The 19,340-nt window shown below is 36.4% G+C and overlaps 3 protein-coding genes across 5 annotated transcripts in view; all 3 read right to left on the bottom strand.

The window, feature by feature from the left end:
* LOC100535035 (uncharacterized) overlaps window positions 1-13,850 on the bottom strand; it is a 304,770-nt gene extending 290,920 nt beyond the window's left edge. The window contains exon 1 of the mRNA XM_087249299.1: window positions 13,809-13,850. The gene's annotated coding sequence lies outside the window, so the exon portion shown is untranslated. The remainder of the gene's footprint in view (window positions 1-13,808) is intronic.
* Window positions 1-19,340, bottom strand: part of LOC137489462 (uncharacterized) — a 243,166-nt gene that overhangs the window by 147,318 nt on the left and 76,508 nt on the right. The window lies entirely within an intron of this gene.
* Window positions 3,290-19,340, bottom strand: part of LOC137489462 (uncharacterized) — a 50,674-nt gene continuing 34,623 nt past the window's right edge. The window contains exons 1-3 of one of the 2 annotated variants that reach the window (XM_087248744.1): window positions 13,291-13,343; window positions 12,625-12,768; window positions 4,098-6,732 (exon numbers count right to left, since the gene is read on the bottom strand). In XM_087248744.1, coding sequence (XP_087104870.1) covers window positions 6,017-6,732; window positions 12,625-12,754 — 846 coding nt within the window. In that variant the 5' untranslated portion in view covers window positions 12,755-12,768; window positions 13,291-13,343 and the 3' untranslated portion in view covers window positions 4,098-6,016. Of the gene's footprint in view, window positions 6,733-12,624; window positions 12,769-13,290; window positions 13,344-19,340 lie in introns of those variants that run through there. The other variant, XM_087248745.1, reaches the window with a different exon arrangement.

Raw genomic sequence — 19,340 nt, forward strand, 5'->3', positions numbered from 1 at the left:
CTCCCCAACGACCACCCCCCAAGCCTCTAATACCATTACCCATCATTGATGTGCCCTTCACCCGCATCGGTATGGACTTGGTAGGGCCTTTGCCGAAGTCGGCCCGGGGACATGAACACATCCTTGTTATCCTCGATTATGCCACCAGATACCCTGAAGCGATTCCCCTAAGGAAAGCCACGTCATCGGCCATCGCGAAGGAGCTGTTTCTCCTATGCAGTCGAGTGGGAATTCCAGCAGAGATACTGACCGACCAGGGCACCCCCTTCATGTCCCGGTTGATGGCAGACCTCTGTCACCTCCTCAAGGTAAAACAAATAAAAACCTCAGTGTACCATCCACAGACTTACGGCCTTGTAGAGAGGTTTAACAAGACTCTGAAGCAGATGCTTCGACGGGTGGTGGCAGAGGACGGCGCGACTGGGACCTCATGATCCCGTACGTGTTATTTGGAATCAGGGAAGTCCCCCAGGCCTCCACAGGCTTTACCCCCTTTGAACTGCTGTTTGGCCACCAACCCTGAGGGCTATTGGATGTGGCTTGTCAAGCCTGGGAACAGGAGCCAGCCCCCCAGCGGTCGGTGATTGAACACGTATGGGACATGAGAGAACGCATCGAAAAAGTCATGCCCATCGTCAAACAACACCTGACCGAAGCCCAGTGCGCCCAGCAGAGATTGTATAACCGGCCCGCCCAACCCAGAGAGTTCCACCCAGGGGACAAGGTGATGATCCTCATATCCACCACAACCTCGAAGTTCCTCGCATACTGGAAGGGACTATACACGGTGGTAGAAAGGGTAGGGCCGGTAAATTATCGAGTCCGTCAGCCGGGATGAAGACGGGAAGAACAGCTATACCACATCAATCTAATGAAGAAGTGGGTTGCAGCTCCAGGTCATCTCGTTGCGTTCAATGAAGAAACTCTTCCCGTTGTCCACATAGGTGAGCAACTCTCACCAAACCAGAAGGCGGAGCTGCAAGCCTTGGTTGGTCAGTTCAAGGATGTGTTCTCGGAGAAACCGGGCCGAACCACCATCATCCAGCATAACATCATCACTCCACCTGGCACCATCGTCCGGCAAAGGCCTTATCGAGTACCAGAGGCTCACCGGCTGGCTATCAACGAGGAGATCCAGAAGATGAGTAGGTTAGGAATCATCGAACCATCCCGTAGCCCGTGGTCCAGCCCAATAGTGATGGTCCCCAAACCCGATGGCACCCTACGTTTCTGCAACGACTTCAGGAAACTCAACGAGATCTCCAAGTTCGACGGGTACCCCATGCCTCAGGTGGACGAGCTGCTGGATAGGCTGGGTGGAGCCCGATTTATCTCCACCATCGACCTCACCAAAGGCTACTAGCAATTACCACTAAGTGAAGACGCCAAGGAGAAAACCGCCTTCTCCACACCCGGTGGGCACTGGCAATACCGGGTTCATCCCTTCGGGCTCCACGGGGCCCCAGCCACATTCCAAAGAATGATGGACATCCTGCTGAGGCCCCACCAGCCATATGCAGCAGCATACCTGGACGACCTCATCGTCCATTCCGAGTCATGGGAGGAAAATCTATCCCGGTTACGGAGGGTGCTTCTAGATCTTTAACGGGCTGGGCTCACAGCTAATCCCAAGAAATGCCACCTGGGGCTAGCCGAAGCCAGATACCTCGGGTTCCACATCGGAAGAGGTCTCATACAGCCACAACAAAACAAGGTCAAAGCACTACAAGAAACTCCACAACCCACCACAAAGACCCAGGTACGTGCATTTCTGCGGTTAGCGGGCTACTATAGATGTTTCATACCTAACTTCTCATCCATAGCCAGCCCTCTGACAGACCTGACCAGAAAGGGGCAGCCGGAGAGGATAAGATGGAACAAGGAAGCAGACGACGCGTTCCGAACCCTGAAGACGGCCCTCACATCCTCACCGGTACTGCACGCACCTGACTTCGGCTGCCCCTTCATTCTTCAGACGGATGCTTCCGACTCGGCCCTGGGCGCGGTCCTCTCCCAGGTCCACGGCGATGAAGAACATCCCATCATGTACGCGAGTCGGAAGCTTACCCCCGCAGAGACCCGCTACGCAACGGTGGAGAAGGAGGCCCTGGCGATCAAGTGGGCAATCCTGGAGCTCAGGTACTATCTCCTTGGCAGGAAATTCACCCTGGTGACCGACCACGCCCCGCTACAATGGATGGCTACAGCGAAGAACAACAACGCTCGGGTCACCAGATGGTTCCTGTCGCTCCAGGATTTCAACTTCGACGTTCAACATCAAGCCGGGGCTTCCCACGGAAACGCAGACGGACTCTCACGGCTCTGGTCAGGATGGGCAGGTCTGTCAAAACATTTTACCCCCCCCCCTCTCAATACACTACTTTTTCTTCGCATAAGACCCAGGACCAGGACGACGCTAAGGGGGGTTTTCCCTCTGCCTCGCTACATCACATATGAGGAATATTCATCTTGTAGAAGAAAAACAAATAACATTCAAAAAATTGAAGTTTGTTCTAACATGCTCAACTTCTAATGGGTATAGTCTACTGTATATGTGAGATGGTTTGCAGTTCACTATCCAGGGGTCTGCAAATGTGGTTGGGTTTTCTGTATTGTGTTATATTAAAAATCTTATGGTGAATTTTTAAAATATACATTATTATTAAACATGATTAAACTTTTGCATGATTTCCCCAGAATATATGCATCAGCCCTCACTGCGTGTCTGACGGTGGACTACTGGAGGTCTTCACAGGCTCGACGAGAATGCAGAACTGTCCACTACATTTACTCTCCTTTCTAGATCCTTCCAGCAGGTTTACACAGATGAGGCTGTCGGCATCTTTTTACACAGCATTCACAATTTAGCACACATTAAAGACATGATGGTGTGGTACCCACATAAACGTTGGCCAACTTACTGAAAAATTATTTTAGGTTACTTTTAAATGGGTCAGATGATATATTTTCCTTTCAGTATACACACACTCACACAGATACTTATACATATATAAAGAGTAAAAATGCTGGGTATTAACACTGCTTATGATTTTGTGCTATATAAATAAAACTTGAACTTGAGTTGCATTTAGAATTTGAACTTGAATTAGGGTTGAAGTTTATTTAATCATAAATGCAGATCAGATCTGTTGATCAAATCTTTCTAAATATTTTATACTGTAACAACTGTACTTGTCTTTTTATGGATTGTAGCCTAAATGGGATCTGATACAGATAATCTTATACCCTATGAAAAAATGACAAAGACATATTTAAAAACTTATTTTAATTGTTTTAATATTTGATGTTGTTTTTATTTTAATACAGAAGCTCTGAAAACCTTTTGTAAAATAAAAAAGATTTTCCAGTACCTTGTTTACATGTTTCTGCATTAGTCCAGACGTTCTGTGTTATTTGTGTTTTGTATTCACTTATCTACTATTAAAAATAGGGTCAATGTGGCATAACTGTGTTAAATGCTCATTAGTTTCTTCTACTGGTAAGTATTAATACTTATAGATGATTAATTCTAGCTTTGCTGTTGCCAGATAAGATTTTGTTATCTTACATATCTCTCTGTAAGCCAACACTGGCCTTACCATAAACCTGCTCTGTTCTCCCTCACAATAGTTAAATTACACTTCTCTGTCTGCTGGTCTGTCCACAGGCTTATAATTGTATGGCTGTGGTCTGTCGTTTGTGTAAGTCTCTCAGAATATCTTATCTCGGCAACCAAACGCGCACCACGATCAGTTGTCTTCATAGTGTTTATATGCGCGAACTCCCTGATTCGACATCACTTCCGGTCTGGCGATTAAATTTCCGTGACTTAAAACGACTCCAAACGGCTTAATAATAAACTTTAAAGTATATTTTATAGAAAATCTAATTCTTACTTTACTCTTACACACATTGTCTCACTGGGGTGTCTAACCTACAATATGCTCTTTAAAATACAATAAAAAGAGGTCTTGACAGAGTTTGTTGTGGTTTCTGGATTTTCTCTTACTAAATCAAACTCAGTCTGGAGGTTATGAATATCAGAAGAATATACTTTAATGCCATAACATATCTAAAAGTTCAGTAAGATTCTTCAATGCCAAAAATATTAGTCATTTATTAGAAACAAATGAATAATTCGATGACAGAGCTCTGGGTTACGTTACCCCAATGCAATACAAGAATTAAATTCAAGAGGTTCACAACTAACTTACATTTCCTGACTTCAGCATATATACACAACTGATAATAACAGGTGGAGTTTTGGTTTAATCTCACTGATCAGTCATTCTGCAGTCCCCTGGCTCTTTGTAACCCCTAGACATACTTCCTCTTTCTGCAACTCTTCTCTGCATACCAGAACTGAACAATTACGTGCAGCTTTAATATATTTCATAACTTCTACAAAGATCATGCTCCTTGTGACATGTCCAGACAGCAGTCTGGAACAAACCTAAATTTATTCTTATTCTGCTTTTTCCACTAGTCAGAAGTTCTTCTAAAAAGTATGCAGCACAGTAAAAAAAATAGGAAGTGTGTTTGGTCAAGATGTGTTATACAATAGAAAAGATTGATTAATATGTTGTTAGTCTAAATATTTTTCTAATAAAAAAATAAAGACACAAAAGTAATAAAAATAAATTCCTTTTTCCTACAACGGATATCCAATCAGGGTTTACGACATACTCCAATTTGGAGTCTTGGGATCATCACAGTGTTTTAATTTTGTAAAAAATGCCAAAATCATAAAATATTCATCAAGTTTGTATTCTACTCCAAAAAGAAAAATGTAGTAAACTAGAAAGAATCTTGAACCCAAAAGTAAAGAAACTTTACTAACAAAAGCTGCAACAAAGGGCAATTGAATAGGTTTCTAAACTTGAGGCCTTGGTACACTGCAAACTAACCATCCTGGAGCTCCACCTTCTTTGATGTGCAAAGTACCAGTGATTTGTTTCTCATTCACGGAGTCAGACAGAGAACATTATCCATAACACTTACTACATGAATACACTGGAGAATGGAGTACAGATGTATCCGCACCTGTACAATCACTTGCAAAAAAAAATTTAAGCCACAGAGGTGCTGTTTGATAATGAAACTGTTCTTCACTCAGCCACCATCATTGTGTTTACGGTAAACAAGAGCACAACACATTTACAACCCCACCTACTGCAGTGTAGAAGTGTTGGAAAACAGTATATCATCACTCAGCCTTTTCAAACATTATTCAGACATGAAACATCCTGTGCACGAGAAAATGTTTTGCAATGTGTGCAACTTTTTGTCCATGTGTTTCTTAAGCTGTGCCGAATGAGCGAAACTCTGTAGACACTGATCAGGTCTGTTCGGTTTCTCTCCAGTGTGAATCCTCTTCTGTGTTTTCAGATGTGTTAACTGATTAAACCTCTTGTCATAGTGTAAACATCTGTACGATCTCCAGTGTGAATCGTCTGGTGCAGTTTCGATTTTCGAGCTGTAATAAAAGTCTTCCCACACTCAAGGCACATATACTCTCACACCAGTGTGGATCTTCATGTGTTCATTAAAGTTTGCTGATCGAAACTCTTCCCACACTAAGTTCATGTGAATAATACAGTGTGGGTCTTCATGTGTTTATTAGGGACTGATGAGCTCATCCCACACTGAAGCTGCGGTAACACAAGAGTTTGAGCATGCGAAATTCTGTTGTATGGAAACAGGGGCGGGATTAAACAAGATGATTAGACATAAAAAAAGTAAGCGATTGGTCTATATTTTCCATTTCTGTCCAGAAAGGTCATGTTTTAATCTTCGATTGGTCTTACATGGTCAAGTAATGCGATTTCGCAGGTCAGAGTTCAACAAGCTTGAACTTTGCAACGCAGTGAACTGTGAAACTTGACACACAAACTTGGCTTCCGAAATCTATGGGGAGATAAGTCCAATGTGACCGCAACTTAAGTGCATGTGAATGGTTTCTCTCCAGTGTGGATCATCATGTGTTGATTAAGGTATGATGAGCAGTTAAAAGTCTTCACACACTGGGTGCAAGTAAAGGGTTTCTCTCTAGTGTGGGTCTTCTTGTGATTATTAAGGTTTGATGATTGGTTGAAACTCTTCTACACTGAGTGCAAGTGAATGGTTTCTCTCCGGTATGAATCATCATGTGTTCATTAAGGTGTGATGATCGGCTGAAACTGTTCCCACACTGAGTGCATGTGAATGGTTTCTCTCCGGTGTGGATCATCATGTGTAGATTAAGGGATGATGATTGGATGAAACTGTTCCCACATTGAGTGCATGTGAATGGTTTCTCTCCAGTGTGAATCATCATGTGAATCTTAGGATCGAAATTTCTTCCAAAACTCTTCCCACATAGAGTGCAAGTGAATTGTTTCTCTCCGGTGTGGATCATCATGTGTCGATAAAGGTGTGATGATCGGCTGAAACTCTTCCCACACTGTGTGCATATGAATGGTTTCTCTCCAGTGTGGATCCTTATGTGTTGATTGAAGTTTGAAGAATGGCTAAAACTCTTCCCACACTGAGTGCATGTGAATGGTTTCTCTCCAGTATGGATCCTCATGTGAATCTTAAGATCACCTTTTCTTCCAAAACTCCTTCCACACTGAGTGCAGGTGAAACGATTCTTGTCTCTCCTTTTCAAAATACCATCAGTCTGTAAATGAGTTTTTTCCTCAAATTTGACATGATGTTCCTCCTCTTTCCTCTCATTCTCTTCAATAAAGTCTGAAATAAATAAATAAAACATTAGTTTTCATTAAGTCTTGAAAACTCTCATCAAAAGCTGAAAAGTGAAAAGACACTGGAAACATTGGCTGCACACACTGTAATTTTGATGCACATTAAATGTAAAATAAATCAGATCATATTTTGTTTGGTCCATTAATGTGTACACATTTAGGCAGATTCAATTCATCTTTATTTATCTAGTGCTTTCACAATGTAAACTGTGTCAAAGACACCTAACATAGAAGTTATAGTAAATTGAAACTCAATCCAGTTTTCAGAGTTTCTTACATTATTGATCATAAAAGTAATTTTGGTCATATTGATGAGACACAGATTTGAAAGCTGTAAATGGCCTATTTTTATTTGTACTTATTCATAATTACAAAAAAATGTTTTTCTAAAATGTGTAAAGCAGACAGGGAATACTTGTTCATTCTGTGCCTGACTGGTAAATATATCAGAAAAAAAGTTCTAGGGTAACAGCTGAACAAAGAGCTGAATATTTGCCTCGCAGACATGAGACATACCCAGTGGTGGGAGTAACGAATTACAACTACTCACGTTACTGTAATTAAGTACATTTTTGGGGTAATTGTACTTTCATGAGTAGAATTTTAAGCCTTTAATTTTACTTGTACATGAGTACAAATTAAGCTGAGTAATCTACTTCGTTACTTTTATAATCACAATTCGTTACAGAGTACTGTAAATAAATTAATATTTCAGCCACGCACTGACCAGCATTTCGGTAGCCAATGAAAGAAGCTGATCTTAACGGACCAATGAAAAGCCTGGTACATTATTTGAACCGAAAAACAAGTTCAGGCTACAGCAGATTTACGTGACCGTCATCATAGTCACAAAGTTATCAATTGACATATGGAAATTTAAGACAGAAGAAATGAGGAAGAAATAGCAGAGGATGAATGCATGGCCACACCCGGAGGAGCTGTTCACCTACAGGTACATAGGGAAGAAAGGGGACAGATGTGCTGATGTGAATAGCTATGTTATCATCTAAAATACTAATTAAATATATGCCCAAAACTGGAATATCGCATAAAAGACTGCAAATAAAGCAGCTTTTCTGTCCATCAAGTCAAAGAGAACAAAATTGCCACCTTCTGATTAACTGGCGACAAATATCAAAAGTAAAAACAGAATTAGCATCAGTAGGAGCAGCTGCGTGAGTATATTATCTTCATTTAATAAGTGACTTGCGCATCAGAAGTCAATCCTGCACGCAGTGAATGCGCGCTGGCGTTTGAAGGCGCGAGGAGTGCAGAAACTCTTGACAATTCTGGAGGTCATTATTAATATAATACTGAAATGGTTGAGGCGGTTTAGAATGACCAGAACAACACTTTAGATGTTTTACAATGTGCTTAGCCTGCTGGTTTGTCCATTCACACACATTTTCAAAATATATGCGCATTCAAGCGTTTCCATCAACCGTTTTATGTGCATATCCAAAAAGCGCAAAAAATAAGTGGATGCAACCTGCCCTCTGCTGTGCCATCCGGCTTACACAGGGTTTCCGTGGGGTCTTAAAATGTCTAAAATATAAACATCTAAATTTTAGCCCTTAAAAAGTCTTAAATTCGCTGTTCTAGATCTGAAATATGTTTGCCCAGGTCTTATTTTTCCGATGTACATGTAACGCTACTTCTAATGCTCATTTAAATTATTTTTTTGTTGTTGCTTGGTTTCGTGGTGGTGTAGTTCTTTATTTCACTAGTCCTATTGTAATTTGCAGTATTAAAACTACAAATAAGACCAGCATGCAATAGCTCAGTGCGCGCGGCGAATGTGACGTCATCGCTGTGTTTGCGGAGGTTCACTTTGGATGCGCGCGACATGATTTCGGGTGAACAGTTCGCGCGGCGCCGCGCTTGATTTGAGTTGAATTTGAATCACTTTGAAGAGATTTTGTCTGTAACAGTACGACTGTACAGACATCTTAACTATCCGACCATGCGTGATCAGCAAAGAGATAACCAGATGACCAATAATTCTTGACTAGAAATTGCAACAGCCATGGAAAGGAAGTGTTTTGTTAAAGTTTGGAAAAACCTGGGGGATACGTTTGTTACAATAAAAAAGAAGCCATGGCAAAAGTGGAGACCCAGGTGGTTTTAAGATTACAGAATATGTTTTTCCACCATTTATAGGTTTTACACTGATGGATCATTTTGAAGTTAAAGCAATGTAACAAAAATTAAGTAACAAAATAATAAATATATAAAATAATATATGAACCCATCGGCTAACAGTATACTGATGCCCAATTTCTAGGCTTTATTGGTGATAATGGACCGGATTGTTGGACCATGATTGCCTTTTCAGCTCATTAGTAGAGGACCGAAACTAGCCAGACAATAATGTGTCAATTGTTGAGTGGGCAAAATTTTTTTTTTTTTTTTTTTTTGCTATTATTCTTGCCAGAATAAAAAAATAATAATTGTAGAGTAACCCATGTTCTGTTGTCATTGATATTTAACTTTAATAGGTAGAACTGTCTGAGATATAAACAAAAGTGAGTGATGCATCAAAGTTTGATTTAAAAAATCTTGAAAAGTTATAAAACTTTATAATCATTCATTAATCTTCTTTTTGGCTTAGTTTCTTTATTAATCTGGGGTCGCCACAGCGGAATGAACCGCCAATTTATCCAGCATATGTTTAACACAGCAGATGCCCTTCCAGCTGCAACCCGTTCTCATTTACAACAACAGACAATTTAGCTTACCTAATTCACCTAAAATGCATGTCTTTGGACTGTGGGGAAAACCGGAGCATCTTGAGCAAACCCACGCAACACGGGGAGAACATGCAAACTCCACACAGAAATGCCAACTGACCCTGCCAAGGCTTGAACCAGCGACCTTTTTGCCTTGAGTCGAGAGCGCTACCCACTGCCCCACCCCGTCACCCAACTTTGTAATCATAATAAATTATAAAAATAATGAAAAATAATTATTTTTAAAATTAAACAATAAAATTTAACAATATTAAAGATGTGACGTAGTCTTAAAAGGTCTTAAATGTGATATTATGATATCTGCAGAAACCCTTTTTTTTTTTTACAAGACTTCAGTCTATAATCTGAAAAAAAACATTATGGTAAGAAGACAACTTAATTTGTGTGATATTTAATTTATTAATAATATGTTTAGGCACTCGGCAGTGTTGTTCTGTGGTTTCTGACGGTTCAGTTCGCGAATTAGGTAATTAACAAAGTTTCTCCATAATTTGCAAGTGTTTTTTTTTTATATATATTAAATCATCTATTGATCGTACAGATAAAAGAGGCATCATTTGAAATGATAAAAAGTCTTGCATTTGTGCATTTTTCTGTTATCTTTATACTCAAAATAGCAAAACATTGTTTTTGTAAAATAATCATGGTGCGCAGTGGGTATTGCTATCGCCTCAAAGCAAAAAGTTTGTTGGTTGAAGCCCTGGCTGAGTCAGTTGGTGTTTCTGTGTGGAGTTTGCATGTTCACCCCATTTTGGCGTGGGTTTCCTCTATAGATGCTTTATAATTATAATCTATATTTAATGCTGTTTACACAGTTTTAAAAGTGTTTATAGTATCTTTAAATGTGTTATGTAAAATGTGTCTTACTGCCTGGATCTTGTCTGACTCCGCATTTATGGATAATTCCACCAATACCGCCAAGCTAAAAAAGTAATTTGTAATTTTGTAATTTGAGTAGTTTTTACGAAGAGTAATTTGTACTTTTACTTGAGTACTTTTTTAACACCAGTACTTTTACCTGTAATTGAGTACAATTTCAGCAATGTAACAGTACTTGTAATTGAGTACAATTTTTTTGTACTCTTACCACCACTGGTCATAACTGTACAGCATCTGCATAAAGGCTGGAATGTGCACCTTTCCCCTTGTGTGCTGTTGGGTCAGATTCATCCATTCTGGGATGATTTTGAGACTTAATTTGGCCAAAACTTTCTCAGTTTCAGCTAACAGACTGATATTTGGGGACATCTTATTTTAACATATTCTGGTAAAATGCTTTGAAAAAAAAAAAACCTCAATATACTCTTGGCAATTTTACTCCCTTTTCGTCATATTCATGACTGTATTTTCTCCATTGGCCTCGATTATAACAACATTTTTTAATGTAAAGCCATGACAGCTTAAAATCATGCATTTATGATTGTTGGTGTTTTCTGTGACGACAGTCAACATTGTTTAATTGGTCTCCACCCAAGGGACGGCAAAAAGAAAATGGGTGAAAGTATAAAGGAAGAGGAGGAGAGTCGAAGAGGGCAGCATTAACCCTTACGAATTAAATATCCATTTTCCAAGCAATTTTCCTTCTGTTCACCAGTGCATCAAACCTATTCCAGAATTGAACATTTTTTCCTGGACAAGCAGTTACTTCCCCTAATGTCAGAAGTAGAGTATGGTAGTATTGTTATTTCTGACCATTGTTCAGTCTCACTAAAGCTATGTTTTCCAGGCAATGTAATCCCCCAACGTACGCGGCGTTTTAACTCAAGACTCTTGGTAGACGACAATTTTGTAAAATTTATTGATGCTCAAATTGATTTCTTCCTTGAGACTAACGAATCCCCAGAGATAGGTTGTAGCATCCTATGGGATACTCAGAAAGCATATACAAGAGGACAGATTTTATATCAAGCTAGTGCAAATAAAAGAATGTCAAAACGGCTTACTGAGATTTTGAATAAAATTAATACAATTGATCAGCTACACTCAACATCACCTTCTGAAAAGCTCCATAAGAGAAGACTTGTTCTGCAAACGGAATACACAGAGGATCTCCACATTAGATCACGCCAGATTCATAATGAACATGGTGAATGAGCTGGCAGGTTATTGTGTTACCAACTGAAACAATCCTCACCAGCTGGTTTTATAGCAGCAGTTAGTAAGGATGATGCAGTATTATTACTGATCAACAGGGAATTAATGATCAATTAAAAAACTTCAATAACTCTTTACAGCTCTGAGGTAAATGAAATTGAACGTATTAAGAGATTTTTTAAATTATTTAGAATTTCCATCCTTCTGTGATTCAGATCAGTTGGCATTAGAAGGAAATATAACACCTTCTGAAATTGAAAATGCAATCAAAAAATTGAAAACCGGAAAAACACCAGGCCCTGATGGCTTGCCGGAAGAGTTTAAGAAGTTTATTTGCCAAGCTAACACCCCTGTTGTGCAAGGTATTTGCTGAAGGTCTTGTCTCGGAATCACTCCCCCCCTCCATGACATTGACTGTTATAACAGTACTTCTTAAAAAGGATAAGAATCCACTTAAATGTGAATCTTATCATCTGATCAGCTCACTCTGCTGTGATTATACTATCCTGGCTAAAGTGCTGGCAATCAGAGTGGAGTCATGAGAAAGAGAATTCACCTAGATCAAACTGTTTTTATTGTTGGGAGACAGTTATCTTTCAACCTTTGTTGCTTATTTAAATATTATTTATTCAAATATTATTTATTATTCAATACAACGCTATTATGCCATGACCGTGACGCAGCTTCAAAAATTCAAAAAAGTATGAATTTGCTTGACATAACGAAAAAAAAAAAAAAAAACGCAAACACATATACGACTGTCAACAGCTCAAAAAATGTGTTTTGGTGTTTTGTGACCCTTTAAGAAGGTAGAGAAAATGGGAGACTAATAATACATAAAATAATGACAAAAGACACGAGATCAAGCAACAAGAAAGAAACTGATTCCTGTCTTTCAATGAGTGCTTATGTGCATTTAGGAGAACTAGGCAGCACACTCAGGGCTGCAAGATGGATTTAATTTAGTATTCTTATTATTAAAATATCTGAATGAGGATCAAATGACTGAGTTGGTGTTTGAGAATGAAAATTACCTGTTTGTTCCTGCAGATCTTCATGTTCGACTGTTTCCTCGATCTTAAGGTCTTCACTCTCCTCTTTAATAAACGCCATCTTTATAACAGTGTGAAGATCAGTCGCTTCAGCAGGAGTTTTTCTCTGCATTTGGACACTTTATCCTGTTTAAAATTAACAAAACAATAAAAATGTCCTGTTTAAAATAAATAAAACAATGAACAGAAACAAAATAACTTCCCTTCAACACTTGCTTCAACAGTTTCTTTATATGAGAGTCATTAACAAACCCGATTAAGAAACAATAGCCACAAATCAGCTGATTAAAACTAGTACTCCTATATATAGTGATGTATAGAATGAAATGGCATGCTATTCAATTAATTAAACCTTCATTAAAACACTTATTACACACTGTTACTGTTCTTAATTGTTTTGTTTGTTTTATTTATGTTATTGTCTGCTTATAGCACTTTTTTGCACAAGACAAATTTCCTCTCGGGAACAAAAAATTTATCCTATCTTTATTAAAAAAATAGACCTCATTACTATGAGTTTTAGTAAATAGTACTACGTTGTATAAGGATTAAAATAATATTGCCAACAGGTACATAATTTAACACTGAATGAAAAAACTGAAACTTTATTCGATCGCTTAATTTGAGGGTAAACGCTTTAAAACAAACCTTTCTCCAGTTGAATCACAGTTTGGGAGCGGCGCGGGCTTATGACGTCACATGTCACGCCATAATAAAAGTCTCGTTTTATACCTTTTTTGCCACTTACTCTTAGTCATGACTTATTATGTATAGTGTTTCTCTGCGTTCGGACACTTTATCATGTTAAAAATTAACAAAGCAATAATGTTCTGTTTAAAATAAATTAAACTATGAATAGTAACAAAATAACTTTTCTTCAACAGTTTCTTTATATGAAAGTAATTAACAAAATAAATCCAGTAAGTCCGAGCAAGAAACAACAGCCACAAATAAGCTAATTAAAACTAGTACTCCATTTCTTATATAAATTGATGTATACTTAGTATGAAGTGAAATTATGCTATTTAATTAATTAAACCTTCATTAAGACACTTAATACATGCACGTTGTTCAATGGTCCTCTTTACTTTGAGTAAAATAGTATTACGTTGTATAAAGGGTTAAAATAATATTGTCAACAGCAGGTACATCATTGGATGAAAAACCTGAAACTTTAATCAATCGCTTTATATGTGTGTAAAAGCTTTAAAACAAACCTTTCTCCAGTTGATTCACTTTTTTTTACAATTAATGCTTGAACTGACAATACAAGAACATCATAACAAAGTCAGACAGATCTTTAAAAAGAGCAATAATTTACATAGTCATGAGAAAAAATATCTAAAACCACAAACAAATACAAATAATACCATTAGAAAGAAAGGGAAAAATATTAATACAATTAAAGTATTAATAATAATAATAATAAAATTACTAAATTAAACAAATGAATGAAATTAGAATGACACATTGACAAATAACTGTAAGGAAAGCAACTAAAATCGAGAATCTTCTTTAAATACATCTGCATAATATTTCAGGAATCTTAGATTTTTTTAATTCTTAATAAGATAAAGTGATTTTAGGAGGGAAATAAATTCTATTCTAAAATGAATAAAGGATGGGTAATTATTTGTGAATTTTTGTTTGTGAATGTAAAATTTGCCATATAAGATAAAAAAAAATGTATGATGCGTTCCAGATATTTAGCTTTTGGGTTATTATAATAAAAATTCTCTTTTAGATTAAAGCAATTCACAGCATTGGCAGAAGCAGATATATGAGAATTTAGAAGTAACCAAAATTGCTTGGATATTGGACAATCAAAAACATATGTAGTAGTGCAGGGGTGGCCAACCCTGTTCCTGGAGAGCCACCTACCTGCAGATTTCAGTTGCAACCCAAATCAAACACACCTGCCTGTAATTATCACGTAATGTTCAGGTCCTAATTAATTGGTTCAGGTGTGTTTGATATTGGTAGCAACTGAAATCTGCAGGAAGGTGGCTCTCCAGGAACAGGGTTGGCTATCACTATAGTAGTGTCTCCTCTGCTTGTTTGCAGAAAGAACAGAAGCTGTCGATGTCCAAAAAATTGTAAATACTAGAATTTACAGGGTAGATTTTATGTAAAAAATTTTAAAATGTATTTCTTTTGTCTCGTTGGAAATGCAATATTACCCAGGTAAAAGCCAGGTTCTATTCCAGTCTATATCCTTAACCAAAGACCTCCAGTAAAACTTTCCCCTAGAAAAATTTTTCCTTTTAAATTGGAAAATTTGACGCACAAAGCTTTGCAACAACAACTTTCTTTCTTTTTTCTTTTTTATATTTTTTATTTGCTCCACACTGTCTCAACTTTTTTTGTTGATTTGGAGTCGTATTATTAGTACATAGTAAATTTAAGTGGTGGATTTTATTTTATGGTTGGTGAGAAAAGGGTATCTGCAAGTAATGTGTACATAAAAAATATTTTTTTTTTACTGTTTTGCTATTCACCTTATTCTACGCGGATGAGCTGGTACAGCCATTTTAATCATTTTTGCTCGAGACCTCCGGTCTCATTCACTTTCATTCATTATATGTTGAAAACAGCTTGTTTTGCTGCTTGATGTTGCAAACTGATAATATTATTCTACTTTATCTGTTTAGTCATGCAAACACTTGTTTGTAGAGCAAGTAGTTTGACCGTTTTCAGACATTTATTACTCCTAGTCATTTCTCACATAGGCAACTGAATCTGATATTCTAAAACGATCACAAAAACAAGTGCACTTCTGCATTGAAGAATAAGTTCAACAGAATAGTTGTATTTAAATGTGTGCAACCAATGTTATTCCACTAAATTAATAAAAATCAATAAATCACATTAATAAAATGTATAAATGAAAAGACAGGTTTATTTACCAGTTGTGCCCTCAGAATGCAAGATTTCGTTTCCCTGGGTGTTAGTAAGGATATAGGACTCTTCATTGCCCATTGCCAAATTGACTTTTTCTAGAATGTTGGCCACATTTGCCTCACACTCAACAAAGCGTATCACCACTACCCGACTTGAAGAGATGTGTATGGATCTAAAAAAAAGTAATGTTTGTATTAAAAGTTAACCTTATTTTCAAAACAACCTATTTATAAATGAAAAAAAATTATATATATATATATAAATATATATATATATATATATATATATATATATATATATATATATATATATATATGAATATGCTTATTTTTTTAATTAGTATATCTCCACAGACACTTTAAATGAGTACTATTTTAAGGGGTTACCTTTGAAATGATCTTTGACTCTGACTTTGACTACCAGCTCTAGGTGGTGGTGCAAAGCGTGTTGCTGGTGAACTTGAAGTTGTTTGACTAAATAAAAAACTGCGCTGACTCGTAGCAGTTTCAGGTTCGCAGCCATGAACTTCATGGTGACTCCTCTCCACTAAGTCCAAGCTTGGGAAAACAGCAACATTTGTAGAGTCTGTAAGGTACAGACTGTCTGTGTTTACCTAAAACACAAAATAAACACTTATGACTCCTCCCCATGCAAAATAATTTTCTCCAACATTTATGGCAGAATAGGGTATATTCGGAAGTATGCAGAAGGACTTTTTTTATTTTTAGTAACCTGGGTCAAATGAGGTTTCAATGGAGTTTAAACACTGGCCTGCTAATCCTGACTGGTGGGTACTTGTAAACGGCTTTTCATCTCATTTTACACTTGAACCAGTAAATGAATGCTGAAGTCTATTTAACTGATTATCTTTTATCTTTTAATTACATTAACTGTAACATTTCACTGGAAGTTTATCTTGATGGAAAGAAACACTAGCTGTGCATACCCTATTCTTGAAAAGAACATTTTCTTAACCCTCAAACATATTTCATATTGCAGCCCATAATTTAACTAGCATTGACACCACAATCTCAGGTGTAATCCCATTTCAAAATATATATTTTTCCTAATTTCACATTTTTTCATATAAATTATGATGAAATAAACACTTATTTGTGCATATTTTTTCAGAATAAAAAAAGACTTATTTCTCTTATTTAGGAATGAGCTATAGTGATGATTTTCATACTACATATTCTCAGTTATACTGTCTTTTAATGTAATGGAAATAAACCATATGTGACCATTCCATCAGTTTAAAACTTCAGTTTTAAGGTATTTTTAAAATATTTTTGTCATATTAACAATGTACAACTTTAATTTAATTAGTTTCAATGTAATGCAATTTTAAGAATGAATTCTTTGATTAATTCTTTTGAAAGTTTAAAGAAGTAGTTTAGTAAAGGTTCAGTCTATATTTTCAGTAAAAATATTTTTGTTCAATTTTTTTGTAGACCTATTAATGAACCAAAGCATGATTGTTGCTTATTCTTTTAATAGTCCGTATTCATATTGCCAATTTAACAAATGTAACACTTTAAAACAATTTACATTTAGTTCAGTCACATGTTTCCCTGTGATGGGTTGCAGCTGGAAGGGCATCCGCTGCGTGGAACATGCTGGATAAATTGGCTGTTGCTTCTGCTGTGGCGACCCCGAATTAATAAAGGGACTAAAAAAAAGAATGAAGTTCACACATCTAAAACCAACATGGCAAGTCTATATAAATATATAGGCTACCTGTATTGTCTTGGTAGCAGTGGCGGTTCTAGTTTAAATGGCACCCTGGGTGAATCCACCCCAAACATACCATAATACCCCATCCCCAATATAAATATATATTTTAAATATATAGATTTAAAATAATTATTAATGACAAAATTAAATATTTTTATTATTTTCAATAAATATAACAATTTCTTTAATATCATTATTAGTATACAACTATTATTCTAAATAAATAACAGAAATCAATCTTAAATGTAACTGAAAAACTATGTAAAGACACAACTGGAGTGATATTCAAAGACTTTTGCATGAATATTAAAGTTCTATAGAATACAAAGAATATATGTTGCATAGAATTATCTGTTGTCTTACACACGACTTATTGCTGAGAATTAATGTTATAAAGTCTTGGTTACCTCCCTGACTCATTATTCCTCATTTTTGCTTCATAACCATATGATATAAACTTCAGCTTTGTCGACTTGCATGTGGACGCATATAGGGGATCAGGATCAGGGGCCAGTTCCATAAACCAAGCTTACAGAAAAAGCCAGGCTTATTTTAGTAAGTCAGGTTTATTAATGTCCGATTCTTTTTCATAAATCAAATTTACGAAAGTTCAAACTCGGTTACTCTGGCAACTTATGCTGGGAAACTAGCCTGGCTTACTCTCAGGTCTTAAGTTCAAGCTTAATCAAGGTCACAATAACCTTCACCTGCTGTAATTTGAGGCCTTTTTAATTGACTTAACCTCCTAATAATGATTACAACTTTATAGTCACTTAATAATAATATATATATATATATATATATATATATATATATATATATATATATATATATATATATATATATACCAAACATCTTTAATACATATTAAACAAAAAAATTAATTAAAATAAAATACAAACTACAACATTTCAATTTTAGAATTCATATATATTTTTGAATCACTGATTCAAAGGTTGCATATGAGAGGCCCTGATCGACGCACAGCTTTAATTTAAACAAAGTGAACGCACACATTCTTATATTAATTTCAACAAGCTTTCAAGATTCAAAATATGAGAGAAATATGGGAAAATACCAAATAATAGGATATAATGAAGTGAAGTGTCTGTCGAAAAGTTTTGCGAGGGAAAGGCAAAAACTTTCAAAAATATGTTTAACTATCACTCAGTTTTTTTTTCTCCCACCCATTTTTTTCGTCACTATAACATCCCTTCCGGGTCTCCGTATAGATATTATTGTAAATCAACCTGTAGAAAATTTTAATTTAAAAGAGATACCAGTGATGGATGTACTTAGCAATATGTGTGTGTGTGTGTGTGTGTGTGTGTGTGTGTGTGTGTGTGTGTGTATATTATATACACACACACACACACACACACACACAATCTCTTTCTCACACGCACATGTACACAGCAGTGAACAAGTGCTCACACACACACACACACATACACACACGCACACGCACAGACACACACACTCTCACAGACACACACACGCATACGCACACATGTTTTTTGATTGTCCGATATTCAAGCAATTTTGGTCACTCCTAAATTTTCATATATCTGCTTTTGCCAATGCTGTGAATTGCTTTAATCTAAAAGACATTATTTTTATTATAATAACCCAAAAGCTAAATCCCTGGAACGCATTATACATTTTTTTTTATCTTATATGGCAAATTTTACATTCACAAACAAAAATTCACAAATAATTACCCATCATTTGCTCATTTTAGAATAGAATTTAACTCCCTCCTTAAATCACTTCATCTTATTAACAATAAAAAAAAATGTAAGATTCCTGAAATATTATGCAGATGTATTTAAAGAAGATTCTTGATTTTAGTTGCTTTCCTTATGGTGATTTGTTTAAGTGTCATTGTAATTTCATTCATCTGTTTGATTTAGTTATTTTATTATTATTATTAATATTAATACTTTAATTATATTAATATTTTTCCCTTTCTGTCTAATAGTATTATTTGTATTTGTATGTGATTTTAGATATTTTTTCTTTTGCCAAAAAAAAAAAGTGAATCAACTGGAGAAAGGTTT

The sequence above is a fragment of the Danio rerio genome, chromosome 4, assembly GCF_052040795.2.
Source record: "Danio rerio strain M-AB ecotype USA chromosome 4, GRCz13ab, whole genome shotgun sequence".
NCBI classification, from domain to species: Eukaryota; Metazoa; Chordata; class Actinopteri; order Cypriniformes; family Danionidae; genus Danio; species Danio rerio.